Source organism: Rhinolophus hipposideros (genome assembly GCF_964194185.1).
Source record: "Rhinolophus hipposideros genome assembly, chromosome: 5".
In the NCBI taxonomy this organism is placed as follows: domain Eukaryota; kingdom Metazoa; phylum Chordata; class Mammalia; order Chiroptera; family Rhinolophidae; genus Rhinolophus; species Rhinolophus hipposideros.
Genome location: NC_138051.1, coordinates 70,679,580 through 70,696,176, shown reverse-complemented (window position 1 = coordinate 70,696,176; position 16,597 = coordinate 70,679,580). Strand labels below are relative to the sequence as shown.

Below are 16,597 nucleotides of genomic sequence, written 5' to 3'. Positions count from 1 at the left end.
ACTACTTATTTTACTTATTTTTCTTATTTTACTATAAGACTGGGTATAATATAATATAATGTAATGTAATGTAACATAAAATAATACCGGGTCTTGTATTAATTTTTGCTCCGACAGACACATTAGAGCTGACTGTCCAGCTGGTCTTATTTTATGGGAAACACAGTGCATGTGCTGATGTGGATACATTAAGTGAAAACAAGCAAGTTGTAAAACAGTATGTTTATTGTTATCCTATCTGTGTTTTTGTTAAAGGATAGCTATATGTACAACCCGACAGTGTGTTTCTACTTCATGGTAATTACCTGCTGCTCATGTACTGTAGTCTCATATCTGCAGGTGGCTTCTCTCCTACTCACTGTATGAACCTTAAGAGTTAAACATTTATGCTTTCATGTATTTGCTTCCCCTTAGCACAATGCCACGGAGAGAAGAGGTATTCAATAAATATTTGCTGATTGAAAGACTTGGTAAATATTAAAAGTGTGACAGAACAAACTGTCTTGTCATTATATGGAGAAGAAGGTCCTGACAACAGTTCCTAGGCCTATGTCTTACTCCAATCCTTGCTTAAATACCTCCTGGTTAATTTCTTTCTTCCACTAATAAAATGTCTTGAACAAAAGGGTACGTACTAATGAGACCCTATTGCCATTCCCTACGACAATCCTGCCAACTCACTGTTAGCTGGGACAGACATGGTAAAGATAACTAAATTCAGATGGTAATGCAACACATTTTAGCCATGTGTTCCCACAGCCATCCCAAAGAATCTTCATCAAGCTGTTATCCAATAGGAAGGGAACTAAAAATAGTAAGGCCATCTCTTCTATTGTTTCTCATGGAGATGATAAACAGAAATAAATGGAAAAAAATTAAGGGAATAAAAACACACAGGCACACACAACCAAACACAAAGCCCAAAATATTTGAAGAATAAACAGGAAAAGGCCTGTTAGTTAACTACAAAAGGGAGACTATTAACTAACTGAGAAAGTCAGGGGACAATTTACAACACATTCTCTTGCAACCAACCATAAGCAAACAAGTAAGAAAAATAAATACTGTAATAGTCGGACTGAAATCTTGTTTATTGAACTAGAAAAAACAAGTTTAGAAGGTAAAGCCTAGCTAATATAACTTGTAAACAGAGTATACAACCATGTCTCAACCTCAAAATTCTTTTACTTCACATATTTTCCCCCTAAAGAATCCATGATGTTACAATGGAGAAAACAGCACTTGTCTGTCAAACTCAGCATTCCAGGACTAAAATCACACTCTACTAGCCTCTGTCTCCCCAAACCTGTCCTCACTCGTGTCTCCATCGCATGGATTTGACACCACCACCCTTTGTCATCCCCAAATACAGCCATATCACCAAATCCTGCCAAATTTGCCTCCACACAGCTCTGGTACCCATTTCTTTCTCTGTATCTCTTGGCTCTCACAGCCCTCCTGCTGAATCTACCATTACCTCTGGCCTAGACTAGTTCCGGAGCCAATCAGGACTGCTTCACTCCCTTCAATTTATTCCCTAGTAAATCTGAACAGATTACCCTTTCCACCCTCTGATGGTTTCTCTCTGCTCTGAAGATTGAGAGCAAAATCCCTAGCGGCCTAGAAGGTCCTGCGTCTGTCACCCCAGGGCATCTCTCCACCTTCAGGACACACCACTCTCCAATGCCCAGGACTCCAGCCACTCCGTCCTCTTTCGTGTCCTTTCCAAGCTATGTTCCCTCCTGACACCCCCCTCCCTTCACCTAGTTAATCTCTCCTTATGCTTAGGTCTCAGCTCAATTCTTACTTCCTGAAAGAAACCTAAGTCAATCTGTCTTTTGTTATTTGCTTTCAGAGACTGATGGGTTTCCATCCCCTATTTAGCACTAGCCTCAATTTGTAATCGTTGGCAAGGTTAAGAGCATTGGGTCTAGAACCAGACTACAGGATTGATCCCGTATCAGCCATTTATTAGCTGTGTGTCTCTGTATTCTTATCTGCAAAATGGGAATAATAACTTCACAGAGCTGTCAGGAGGATTAAGTACTTATACTGACATAGATCAGAGGTCAACAAATGATAATCCAAAGGCCAAATTTGGTCTGCTGCTTGTTTTTGTCAATAAAGTTTTATTGGAACACAGACATACTGTGCCTGTAGCTATTTTCATTTAAAATGGCAAAGATGAGTGGCTGCGACAGAGACCATATGGACTTCTAAGACTAAAATATTACTACCTGGCCCTTTAAAAAGAAGGTTTGCCAGTCCCAGGCATGGACTATGATTGGTCTACACAAATATTAGCTACAACATGGATGAACCTTGAAAACATTGTGCTAAGTGAAAGAAGTCAGTCACAAAATATGACATCTTATATGATTCCATTTGTATGAAATGTCCAGAAGAGGCAAATCTATAGAGACAGAAAGTAGACCAGTGTTGCCGAGGGCTGGGGGATGAGAGTTTTAAGAATGATAGCTAAGAGGCATGGGGTTTCTTTTTGAAATGAGGAACATGTTCTAAAATTAAATGTGATGGTTGCACAACTCAGGGAATACACTAAAAACTACTGAATTGTACATTTTAAATGGATAAGTTGTATGGTTTGTGAATTACATCTCAAATTATATCTCAATAAAGCTGTTCCCCCCAAAATTTAGCTAATATCTGTGAGAGTATTTGATTAATCTGTCTCCTCACTAGTCAACAGACTCCATGGGAGCATGAGCCAAATCTGACTTTGTTCCTCATATTGCCTGTAGCTCCTATCACGATGCATTTCACATTGTACAAATTCAGAAAATGTGTGTTGAATGAATGGTTAAATGGCTGGGAGAGGAGGTAGCGAAGCTTTGTTGCTAGTTTTTTCCCCAGCCAATGTAGAGGTTTAAGTGCTTAGCTGGTTGGGAAAATATGACATACAACAAACGATATGTACTTTGGGCTTTAACATGTGGAATCCGGCAACCTCATGTTGCCACATGAGTGGGCCACACCCTTGTACAAACACCTGAGATTTTCACACTGAAGCTTTTGTTTCCAACCTCACCGCCAACATAGCTCCTGGCTCTCTCGGTAGGCAAATCTTGTATTTCTGGCACATGAAAATGAGCTCACAATACAGATAAAATGCCTAGAATCTAGGGTACTATTTGTCTCTCCTCTTTCTCACCCTTTTCTGACTCATCTGAGTTGCTCAATAAATATCTGTGGAATGAAACTAAGGAAATAATTACATTTCTTTTAACACATATTTCTTACTCCTTACTACCTTTTGTCTGTGACTATTTTTCTTTTGAAAATTAAGACTTGTGAAGCCTGAACACCTTCCGCTGGGGCAGCAGTCCAAACACCTCTGACTTCTGAGTGTGAGAAAACCAGACTACACTGAAGAGAGCTGTGCTGTGATTACAAATCTAGGATTCTTACACTTTCGAATGCCAGCGAATTATGCAGGGTTATGATTTAAGAGCAGGGTTCTGGGTCCCAACTCCCAGAGATTCTGATGCCGGGGTTTCACAGAGCTCACTTTGAGGAACACCTCTGTAAAGTTATTGGCATGATTTACATGAGTGACTTATGCTTGAGACAACACAAGGCAACAGGAAGGGCCTGGCACAAATAGTGATGAAATATTGGACTGTGAGATATTCACACAATGTAACTCAATATAAATCTATTATAATACGTGGGTATACTAAGACACACTTGGAGGGGCTCAGAAAGCTTGCTGAGACAAGTCCAGGAATAAGTGGGAACTCAAGGGGAAGGACCAATAACTGTTTCATTACAGCCTTTCAATGAAGTGGTCAGGTAAGCATTTTATAAATGAGAACGTTGTAGCTCCCAGAAGATGAATGAATTTTATTGACTCATTCAATAAACATTTATAGGAAGTCTACTATGTCCCAGACAACGTGCTCCAGATGTCACCACATCTGGTAGAGGAGAAATTCAAATCCAGATGTGTCTGATACCAAAATCCACATTCTTTTTATTATAACTGAAAATCAGCTGAAATGTCAGGTCCATGGCCTCTCCAGCTACCACCCTCTCTCCTCGCCTTCAAACCTCAACTTCTTGAAACAATTGTCTGTCTTCGCTTTCTTACCCACCATTTGCTTCCCAACCCACTGTCTTCCACCCCAACCACTCCACTTAATTCTCAGGTAGGCTACCTATAATATTCCCATTACTAAACCCCATGGATGCTTCTCAGAACTCACCAGATATCCTGAAATGTCTGATACTGTTCAGCACCCTGCACCAGCCATCTGCAGATTCCACGACACCACACTCACCTGGTCTTCTTCCTACTTCTCTGGATGCCCCTCCTCAGGCTCTGTTATGGGCTTAGCTTGTTTTTTCTGTCTCTGTAATGTTCTGCCTAGGCCCTTCTTCTCTTTTACTAGATATTTTCATCTACTCCAAGGGAAGAAACTACCATTTGTATGTTAATGACTTCCAAATCTTTACCTTCAGCCCAGGCGTCTGCTTCTACAGAGCTTCATGTACGAGCTTCATGTCCATTTATTCACTTATCTCTTGGGTATCTCTACTTAGTTATTCCATAGACACTTCAAACGCAACATTTCCAGAACTGAGTCATCATCTCTGACCAAGTCCTTCCCCAACCAAAGTGGTTCTCCTGCATTTTCTTCAATGAATGGTTCCATCATTCACTCATATGCCCAAGAATAAACCTGAGTTATCCTTAATACTTCCCTCTTCCTCACTTTGCCATACCCAGTCAATCGAAAAACCCTGATAAAGCTGAAAATATTTTAAAAGTCCTGAAAATTGTACCTATTAGACATTTCTCAATACCCATTTCTCTCCATTCCCACGGCTACCATTCTCTCTCAGCAGGACCACCATACAGACGCAAACTAGTCTTTCTTTCTGTCTTCACATTTACTCCCATGAGACTACACCCCACACAGCAGCCTGGGTGATTTCTAAAACCAGTTCTGAATATGTCTCTACTCAGAATCCTGCAATTGACTCTCCTTGGTCTTAGGAAAAACTTCAAACCCCTATATATTTACGTGACCCTTTATAGCCTCAACTCTTCACATTCTCCTTCAAACTCTAATCCTCAGTCTCACGGACCATCCATTTCCTTGAAATGTGCCATGTTCGGCTCATTCAGTGTCATCTTCTGGCTTTCATATGCTGTTACCACTACCTGGAACACTCTTCCCATCTTCACTCAGCTCATCTGCTAACATACTTTGAGGTCTAAGCTTAGAAATCACTTCCTCTGGGAAGCCTTCCCTAAGCCCCAAGTCTGGGTTAGGTATCCCTAGTCTGTACTTCTCTAGTACCATGTCTTCCTTCACCTGTAGCACACATGAAATAATGCACTAGTTTATGCAATTATCTATACCCCTGTAATCAGAACATTCATTTCTGGACAGCATGTGCCATGTACCATCCCATGCATTCAGTATAGTGCCTGGTACACAACAGATGTTCAGAAACACTTATTGAATAATAAATGAACAAAGAAATGAATGGGGCTCTAAGAATAAATTAACTTATACTTAGAAAGAGTGAAACAAGTAATGGAGTAGTATCTCTTACCTTAAAAAATCCTACATTTCCCTTCAGCAAGTTCCTGATATCTCTGTTCCCCTTCATGGCAAAATTTCTTAAGAACATTAATTGAGTCAGTGTCTCCAATTCCTCACTCCCATTCTCTCCTCAACCTTCTTCAGTCAAGCCTCCATCTCCAGCACCTGAGTGTGGCTAACCACGTCAGGGGCACCAACTAACCCGATGAGCCTACTCCAGTGGCCACTTCTCTATTCTACCTGGATGACCATATTACCTTCTTGAAACACTTTCATCAAGAGGTTTCCATGCCATCACACTCACCTGGTTTTCCTTATTTGTCCTTATCTACTCTACAGTGTCCTTTGCTTGCTCATGTTATGTTCCTGACCTCTAAACACTGAAGACCCCAAAGGTCTGCTCTAGCTACACATTCCAGAGGTGACTCAACCAATCCATGGCTTTAAATGTAAATATACCAGCCATATGCTGCTGGCTCCCAAATTTATATCTCTTCCTAGAACTCTGGATCTTTTCATCCAACTGTCTACCTGACATTTCCATTTGGATTATCAAATAAGCATCTCACATCAGTCATGGGGGAAAAAACAAAAACTTCTTTTACCCCCAAACTTATTCATCTACCAGTCTTGTTAAATGCATCAATTACAGGTACCCCCACATAACATGGCACTTCTATAACACAGTTTTGCTCTAACACGGTTCAAGAATTGAGGGAAACCCTCGTACAACACAGCATCCTAGAATATGGTTTCACTCTAACAGTTTGAGAATTAGAGAAACCCCCAAACAACACGGAGTGTAATATAGCTTTTAAGAGCAAAAAATATCTCATTCGAAATTAGGGAAGTCCCCGAACAACACGGAACGTAATAAGAGCTTTTAAGAGCAAAAGACATCCAATTTGAAATTTTGCATTCAAGCGTGGATGTCATATCAGATTTGACTGCAGAATTTTAAAATTTATTAGAATTTTAAATCCATTTTGTTTGTGGAGTATTAAGTTCAGAGGATTAAGATCATCCTGTCAAAAGAAAATGTCCTCGGTAAATGGTGCTTAGTAGTGATGATGAAGAAAACATTATTTAATATATATTAATGTTATACTTTTGGTGAAAATTGCTTTAATAAAGATATTTCTCTTAATTATAAAAATATACTAGTATATTTTTTTTAATTTCTGGGACTTAACCCCCTTTTTTGTACTAGCTCTTTGTTTCGTATTAACACGGATTCACATAACACGGCAATTTTTAGGAACCTAACAACTATGTTATATGGAGGTTACCTGTACTCAGTTGCTCAAGTCAAAATTTTAGAAATTATTTTTAATTTTTCTACATATCCCCAGCATTCACAAACATCCTTAAAAAGAATCTTCAGTTCTTCATTGTTCCCACACTTATCCCAACTACCATGATACCTCACTTGGACTGCATACGACACAAGCATCCCAACTGGTTTTCCTGCTTCGCCTTTTGTTCCGAGATAATTCCCTCACCACCCAGCAGCCACAGTGACCTTTTGGAATACAGTAGCCAGATCATGTTACTCCCCGGTAAATCTGCCGGTGGTTCCCATCCACACACCTTACCTGAGAGGTGACAAATCCTTGCCTCATTCAGCCCTGCCTTGCCTTGCTCTCCAATTCCAGCTCATGCCACCCCTTGCCCACCACAATCCAGCCACCAGGCTGCCTTTGCTCCATAAATTCACCAAGTTTGTTTCTATCTTTGAGCTTTTCCTTGAACTATTAGCTGAGACTGGATGCTCTCCTTTTGTTCTTTGCAAGGCAGCTCCTTTGTGTTATTCAAAGGCTCCTTAAATGTCTCCTCCTCAGAGAGGCCATCTCTGCCCACCCCATCTAAAGACACCCACACACTATCACATAAACCCACTTTTAATCCTCTGTACAGCTTATCATATGCTGAAAGTTTACTTGATAGTTTATTCTTTGTCTCTTTAACTTAAATGCAAACACTTAAATGAAGCTTGCTGGGGTTGCTAGCCTCAGTACTCTTTTAACCTAAAATAGTGCTTGATACGAGGTGGTCTCAGAAACACATGTTGCATAAATGAACCCATAAACATTTACCTGTACTCATAAAAACCAAAGTATGTGATAAAGTAGTGTGCGTTCACAGGTATGTTAGAAACATTTTGTTTTGAAGACATCAAACCCCTTGGAGGTTCTGCAGAGAAAACATTCAGACTGAGGCAGACAGAACTAGTTCCCACTGTTAATAATCCTACTTAACTGAAGACAAGGCCAACTATTCCAATGTTCTGGAAAGAGCCTAAATGTTGCTCATATTTCACGAGGGCTTTTTGGTCTACATTTGAGCCAGTTGCCCTTCCTCTTGTGACACTGCATTGCTACTGTGATTGGCAGTCCCCTGTGCTGTAAAGACTGAAAGACCAAGACATGACCTGTGAGTGCTGCTCCACCCCAGAGATGGTCCGTAGGAGCATGCAGCTACTCTTCTGCCATTTTCTTCCTATGCTCATTCAGCATGCATGCCTCCTTGCATGCATCCTTGCATGCTGAATGATGAGGAGAGATTATTCACCCAGAATCTCATGTCTCTCCTCCAATGATGTACACATTTAGAACTTCAAACATTTCATCTCTCTGATAAATCAGTCATATCCTTTTATTTACCACTTTTAAATGACACGGTGTTGGTAAACTTCAGTTCTCATATATACTGAGAACAACAAAAGGCAGTTACCTTTTACCAAAATTTCCCTGAATGTTTCTGAAAAACGGAGGCAGTCAGAGAAACTGTGATCACCAATGTTGAAATCAGACAAGGGAAGTAATCTCTTAAAGAGGCACATTTACGATGACCTCCAATTTTTAGAGTGTAAACCCTAAACCAGATGTTTATAAATTAATCTGTTATATTGACTTCTTACTTTCTCCTTCTCAAGGGGAAATGATTTTGAGTTTTATTTTTCCTAATAAACTATTCAAGTTCTGAATAATTAAACCCCCTCCCAACACACACACATATACACGAAAGCATAGAAAAATCTTGTATCTCCCATGGGGCTAATTAAAAAGGATTCTGATTTCTATAAGGAATGAATGAGATCTTTGTTAACCTACTTTAACAGGACTCTAAATAACCCTGGATTTATCTTGCCCTCGTTTTCAAAATGTAACTGACCCAGAATAAAGTAAGCTTATCTCCAAACTCCTGGCAAAAACAGAATCAAAATTCCCAGAAGCTAAAACTGTATATACAACCTAAGAAAAAAATTTTCTCCGGAAAAACACTGTACTGTGCAAACACCACTGTTCGAAGAGCTCTATTTTATTTTTTGTTTAACTGGAATATTTTTAAGATTATGAAGCTTTACAATATCAAAGCAAATAATCTTCCCAGAAAACACAGCAAAAGACATTATCAGCTACTGTGATATCAGGAACTTTCTGGAAGCCTTTGTGTTGGGACAGTACAGCATGGATAGCCAGTGAAGAACTACAACTTGATTATTTTCTCTGGGTGTGATAATCATCTAATTAGCCAGAAAAGACCCCAGAGATGATTTGCTTTTATTCATAATTAACTAAGGAGTCTAACTTGGTTAGGACAGTCAAAATACTGTCTGCTAATACATGTCCTTTTCTTATTCTTCATTCATCATTTCCATCAAAATTCTACATTGGGGACTTGTTGCAAAAGGGTAGAAATTCCACCCAGAAGCCTTTTATTAGTCCTGTTCCTCTTTCTCAGACTTCACAGTTTCATTCACTCACCATCCTAAGGTACAATAGAATTTCTCTCAGAAACATAATACTAAAGCACTACTGAGACTCCAAACACCATATACATGCCTCACTGCCTCCTGTCAAAAGAAATCCATGTTTTTATTCTGCCTAGCACTCATTTATTCATTATACAGTTGTTTCTTGAAAGCCTAAAATATGTCAGAAACTTCATTGGCAATAAAGATACAAGAGTATCCGCTGCAGGGCACCCCACACACACTCGGAGGAACTCAGAAGGTCTATTAAAGCAGGTGATGTCCTAAGATAAGCAGAAACTCAGGGTTAAGGAACCCTTCTTGTTCAGCAAGAAGACAACGAACTCCAGGATGCTGTCACCAAAATGTTTGATTTTTTTACAGTAAGAGGAATATATAACTCACCTTGCAAATAATATGTTATACATATTTTTATTCCTCACTTCCCTAAACCTGAAATATGAAAAGATATTTCAACAACATTTTCAATCATCTTTTGGCTGAATTGGTTATGCTGCATACCAAAATTAGGAATATGACCCTGTATAGCTGGAGACTTCAACTTCTTTCATAACAGTCATTACATTAGCATTCCAGGTCATTTTCTCACTTTCACATGGCATCAAAAGCACAGCTGGACTACATGCTTCTTAAAGGTGCTCCATCTATTTATGTTTGTACCCTTAACACCCAGCCCACGGCACAAACTGAATAACTGAATAAAATTAAACATTAGATCACACTATTACGCTTGTAATCAGACCTGCTGAACACAAATAATTCCAAATGTCACTAAAAATAATACATAAATTAAAAGCCTCCCTTCAAATGGATACTCATAAATAATGAACAAATTTAAATAGAGTAATAACCTAACGACAGAGACTCACATTTCACTACTGAGCCCTACCCAGTAATGATATCTACCCAGAAGGTAGAGAGGGTATTTTTAATCTTTTAAAATATGTCATCTAGACGATAACAGCACTAAATAAAATATATGAGCATTGTTTGAAATGACACAGTAACCGGGCTGAACATGGCTTTATTCAGGTTCATGCGGACAGTTAACCATTCACCAGCATTTTGGCAAGACTGCATGAAAGTTAACTCCTCGAGTGGTGGCAAAGGTAATAGAATACACACTCCTTCCTAGTTCTGTATCTAATTAATGATAACATTCAGTACTCAGATGCTGTTTTTCTAAAGCACTGGCCTACCTCATTTTTTAAAACAAAATAACTTGCTTCTGTTATGTAAATGTATTGTGTCCTTTTGTAGCCAACAAATTATATTTACCTGTTCAAAAGAAATAACATCAGAAATATGCAGTGTCCAAAAGAGTTCAAAATTGCTGTTATTTAAAATACCACAAGATGAGTCAGCCAATCAGTGAATATCACTTATTATTAATTTGACTTTCAAATGGGTCCTCCACCTGTAGTGTGCCTTTACTCTTTCATTGACATAGGAGGTTCTCATGAAAGAGTCTCTTTGTAAATAGTACATTTTATCTACAACTTATTTTGAGCACATTGATATAAAATAATATTCAACGGTCTTATTATTTGATGCTAGTCAAATACTAAATGAAAACACACAAAATAAGAAGATAGTGATTTGGACATTATATGTGCTACCACTATTATCCCAAGCAGCTCAGCTTAAAAACTTTGGACTCACTCTACTTATTATCCATATTCAATAGTTGCAAAGTCCTATTGAGTATTCCACCTTAATGGTCTTCATATCTGCCCCATACTTCATACTCGGCTGTAACTCTAATCCAAGCAAACACTGCCCAACATCCAGATATGTGCAAGGCTTTCATACTGGTTTCTCCAACTCCACTGTCTCATCTTCACCCTTTTTAAGTCTTCCTATACCTCAAAACCAGATTAGTCACCTTACCACACAATTCTGGCCTCTGACCATGTTCTACACTCTCACTCTCAAGACCCAATAGCTCTGCTGTGAGCGGCCGACAGACGACCGGCAACCAATAGCCTCAGCAGGAGAGAGAGCAAGGCTCATAATACCAGCCTGGGCCAGGGAGCTGTGTCCTATGCAACTAGACTGAGAAACTACGACTTGAACTGGAGTGGGGGAGGGAGGAGGTAGAAGAAAGGGGGGAAAAAAGACCCAATAGTTACCTAGTGCCTAAAAGCATAATCCCCAAACCTCATGGGTTTGAATTCAATTCCCTCAAGGTTCTTAATCTGAGAAATACTTCTGAAGGGATTCCTATTTTGGACTCACATTAAATTGAATGGCAAAGAAAGTCCCTTCCAACTTGAAAATCCTGTGATACTTATCCATCTTGATCCCTTATTGCTTTCATAATCATATCAATCCAATGCTTCAAAGAATTGTTCCCTGAACACACCTTTCCCCGCTGGAGAACTCAGGAGAAATGTTATTTCAGACAAAATATCCAGTTACTATTTTCTTAGGATAAAAGGAAAGGAAGCACTTATTATTTTGCCAGGAAATTTAAATCTTTAAAGAATTTCTATAATGGACACCTTGGTAAAGCAAATTAACTTGTAAAGACAGCCATTTATTTATCATTTTAATAGCTTGAACTTTCATATATCAAATTTATTTAAAATATGGACCATCCACAGTAGTACAAAATGCACTAAATTCCATTTTTACATTGATCGGCTCAAATTCACAAATGCTGCTTCTTTCTTCTTCCAATAATCCAACCATGTCAGTGCTATTCTCCTCACGAAATTAAGTGAACATAACTATCTCCCTACAAAAAGGGCCCTCGGTAATCCCTCATAAAAACATTTTTCTCAAAGGATGAGCAAAAAGAAAGATGAAGTCACTTGTTTATCGTCCTGCTCTATAAATTTCAGCAAAGTACTTCCTGATTCCTTAGGCCTGAGTCCTTGCAGGTCTTGCACACACGGGATCTCTGTTTTCACAGCCTATCAGCAATGAATCACTACATTTCAGTTCAGACATCTTAATCTTTCCTTGAGCATATTATTCTAAGTCAGGGTATGGCCATAATTGTCTCAACTTGGGTAAGTTTTAGTTAAAATAAAGTAGGCTTTATAAGTTAAATAGGCCAAGGTTCTAAAATGAGGAAAAATCTTACGAGCAGTGATCCTGAGCTCTCACATTACATAAAATCTCTTTTCTCATATTACACAAGGATCATTAAGCACATCTGAATTTTGTGAAATACAAGTCTGCTTACATAGTGTACAAAGCCGAGTGTTTTTAAGATGATTGCCAAAGCCTGCAGTTCAGTAGTAGCTAATGTACAAAATATTGTCTGTCAATTTTTTGTCCAAATAATAATCCTGCCACAAAACCAAAGTTACCTTCAGAAATATATACAACTTCCTTTCTCCCTCCCTCCTTCCCTCCCTTCCTAACTTCCTTCCCTCTCTCCCCCCCTCTTTCTTCCTTTCTTCCTTTCTTTCTACAACTCGGCTGAAAGAATCCTTATAAATCTGCTGATGACAATAAAGAACTTAACTTCAGGAAATCTATTCATTTCCCAGTTAAACCTTCATTCTATAGTCATGTGAACTTCCTGGCTGATATTCCAGAGGGTACCTGGCTCATGGGCGTATCCACTGCCCAGTGTCAACCTACCACATTATAGTATTAGCTTTCCACCTCTCCTGCTACAGAACAATGCATCCAGCACCACGATCCTCTAAATACAACATAAAGGAAAATCATTCACACTTGTAATAAATGGACATCACATTTTTATTGCAAGCACCCCATACTCGTCTCCTATTGTAAAGCAGATTGTACAACCTAGTATAATTCGAAGCACACTATAACAAGCCACTCACTTCATAGTACTAATTTGCTAATTATTTTGAGCTACTTGTAAGCCTGACATCACTAATGTTACTTAAAGGTGTTCAACTATATTCAGGCTGCAAAGGTTTGCTATGGATTAACTGGGATAAAGCTAAGATTTAAGTGGATTTTCCAGAGAAAGTTGTTGGGGAAATTCCCTCTTTCAAACTGTTCTTTGAAATGTGTCTGAGGGGGTGTGGTGAGGCGGAAAGAAAACTATCCTCCAGGTCAAAACCCAGCTGGGCTGCTCACTAGGTATGTGACTCTGGGAAAGTAATTCCATCTTCCTAAGCCATAGCTTCTCTGTGCCTTGAAGATAAAAATATCTACCTCACAATGTGGCTGTGAGGATCAAATGAGTAATGTATGTAAGAGTGGTATGTAAGCTAGAGCATGTACATAAAAGTCTTGGAACGCACTCTATAGCGGGGAAGAAAACATTAAATCTAATAACTGTAACACTGTAAGTGCTACCATGGTACCATGGGAGAACAGAGGAGGAAGTGAGAATCTCAGAAGAGAGAGTAGGGCTCAGGAGGAGGCTGAGTCTGGCTGACTTTAGGATAGAGAAAGAATAGATGGGTGGGAAGAGGGGGCAGGGAGCTCTAGGGGGGCAACCTGAACACAGACAGGGGGATTGTGGCCCCTTAGGGAGCTGTGGAGATGGAGACAGGGTGCTTGTGGGGCGAAGTGGGAGATGAGGGCAGAGAGAAAGGTGAGCACCAGAAGAAGAGCCTGTGAGCTACACCAAGAAGTCTAGACTTGATCCCACATGTGACAGGAAGACATCAAATAAAAATGTCCAAACAAAACAAAACAGTAAAAGCCAGACTTCTGGTTTACAATTTTTTTTTTTTTTATCAGCCATGCAGTTTCTACTCTAGGTTTGTGCTCCTATACAAGAAATCCTTTGCAACAAAGGTTTTCACTGTAAATATATAAAAACAAATAACAATGTGCTCATTGAGCTTCTACTCTGTCAGGAACTGCACTGAGCCCTTTGCATGTATTATCGTTCATCTTCAAAACATAGCTGCAATATAGGCATTATCATCCATATTTCAAATATGAGGAAACTGACGTTCAAAAAAGATAAAGTCGCTTGTCCAAATTCAAACTAGCAGGTGACAGAGCCAGCCTTAGAAATTAGATTTATCATGCAGTCAATAATACTGTAATAACTACGTATGGTGTTGGGGGGGGTACTAGACTTATCGGGAGAATCACTTCATAAGTGATATCAATGTCTAACCATTAGTCTGTACACCTGAAATAAATATAATATTGAATGTCAACTGTAATTGAAAGAAAATTTTAAAGAAATTAGATTTATCTATTTACTGATGCACTATCTTCCTGATACGTTTTAGGTTACATGAGTTACTACTCCCATGCCACCAAAACTTCAGAGAAAAATAAGAACATTGATTTTTTTTCAGTTAAATGAAAATTTGATTCCAACTACTTATGAATATTATATATGACACCATCAGAAATGTGAGATGGTGAGAATTAGTGAGAATTAGTGAGACTTAGTGAGAATTTTTTAAATTCTTACCTAAAGTACTACCTCTTAACATATTACATTTCTTAGTCTATATGAATTACATGATATTTATTTTTAAAAGCCTGATACACATAGGTATAGTCTATCGCCATAAGTATTGACCCCAAAGTCAAGAACTTAATCAATCGTCTTTAAAAAGAAAATATCAGAAAGTCATTTTGTGACCTTATCATAAATGTCTCAAATAAATGTACAGTATGGCAGCAATAGTTCACAATATTGTACTGCATATTTGAAAGTTGCTAGAAGAGTAGATCTTAAAAGTTCTCATCACAAGAAACCAAATTCTGTAAATATGTGTGGTGACAGATATTAACTAGACCTATTGTGTTTATCATTTTGCAATATACACAAATATCAAATTATTATGTTGGATACCTGAAACTAAAATAATGTTGTACGTCAATTATACCTCGATTTAAAATTAATAAATAAAATTAGAAATAAAAATAATAAAGGACTCAACAATCTATGGCTTCTAAGTCACATTCTAAGAACTGCTGCATAATACTGTTCATAATCTTTAAATTACTTTAAAATACATAGTTACATAAATATTTGCAAAAACTTGCCCTAGCCTTATTTCTTCTGCACTAGCTAACTTTACTCAGCTCCACGATTTGCTTTATCAACAAAGGTGGAGAGTCTAGTGGCTAATAAGTTTCCAAAGCACAACACAAATATTACCAAACTCCACAAGAAGCACTTAGAAAATACAGACAGTACTTACTCTGCATAAATGCACACGATTCACACGGCCGAAAGGTCATCGCTCACTTATAATATCACTATTCTTTTCTATTAATACGAAATAGGATGTACATTTAAAAGAGGCTATGCACAAAGACACACAAGTGCAAACAATGCCACGCAAACTATGGTTAACTATTTAATTGTCACTGCAAATAAACTACATACACTCAGAGTGAAAAACCCAGGTACCAAATTCCTTCCAGGTATTCCGTACTTTCTAGAGAGCTAAGATAGCAATAAAAACATTAAAGCAGTATGCTGGGAAGTTCTACAATTGGAAAAACATGCGAGACAGAAAGCAGTATGAGTCGTGAACAGATGAGAGTCAGGTTTCCCCAGTTGCTGCGGTACTACCCCATCTAATCTTAATTACCTTGCAGTGAAATGTGGAGATCGTCGATGCCCAGGGAAACCTGCTCATCTTCAGCGGGAAGCACAGAACTGGATGCCATCCTTTGACTCAAAGGAGATTATATCATGTCCATCTCAGTTCAAGAAGTGAACTAAAAGTAGAAGGGATAAATGCTCATTAGTAACTCTGCAGCTCTGCATTTCTAGTCAATATGCATCACCAGAAAACAACAGAAACCAAAACCTGACCTCCAAAAGAAGCAGAGCTTTCTAGTGAGTGCTTCCTTAGTTCAAGAGGAACAAAAGTGACTACGCCTTCTTTTCTGAATCATAATCAAGATTTTGCCCTGTGACCTATTCATGCTCATTGGAGTTGCTGGCAGAACTCCAAAAGAGCCAGCATTGTGGATTCTACATTCGTAGTAAAAAGAAAACCTACGCAGTTAGATTCCATGCCTTGTCTAGAGGAAGGAAAGTTGACACAAACTGGTATCTTAGGCGTTTTGTGTATTTTGTTATCAACCTCAATCCTGCAAGGATTTTCTTTAAAACTTTTTATTTAACTTAATTCCTTTTCTGCTCCATAAATGTCAAATGTCGCCATTTACTGGAAACAATTAGGGCTGACCCTGCTTGACTTGCAAAGTGAAACTAAAAAACTGTATCAAAAGAATGTTTTGATGGGTTATCTATCAGACTGAGTTATTTTCCTGAGTACTTATCTTTCCACCTACACACTTCTTTCTCTATCCCCACTTT

General features: G+C 38.5%; 1 protein-coding gene across 1 annotated transcript in view; it reads right to left on the bottom strand.

Moving 5' to 3' along the window:
• The window catches only part of SYNE2 (spectrin repeat containing nuclear envelope protein 2), a 235,057-nt gene extending 218,687 nt beyond the window's left edge, over nucleotides 1-16,370 (bottom strand). Inside the window, exons 1-2 of the mRNA XM_081049461.1 lie at nucleotides 16,088-16,370; nucleotides 15,861-15,990 (exon numbers count right to left, since the gene is read on the bottom strand). Coding sequence (XP_080905587.1) covers nucleotides 15,861-15,939 — 79 coding nt within the window. The 5' untranslated portion in view covers nucleotides 15,940-15,990; nucleotides 16,088-16,370. The remainder of the gene's footprint in view (nucleotides 1-15,860; nucleotides 15,991-16,087) is intronic.
• Nucleotides 16,371-16,597: the final 227 nt, after the last annotated feature.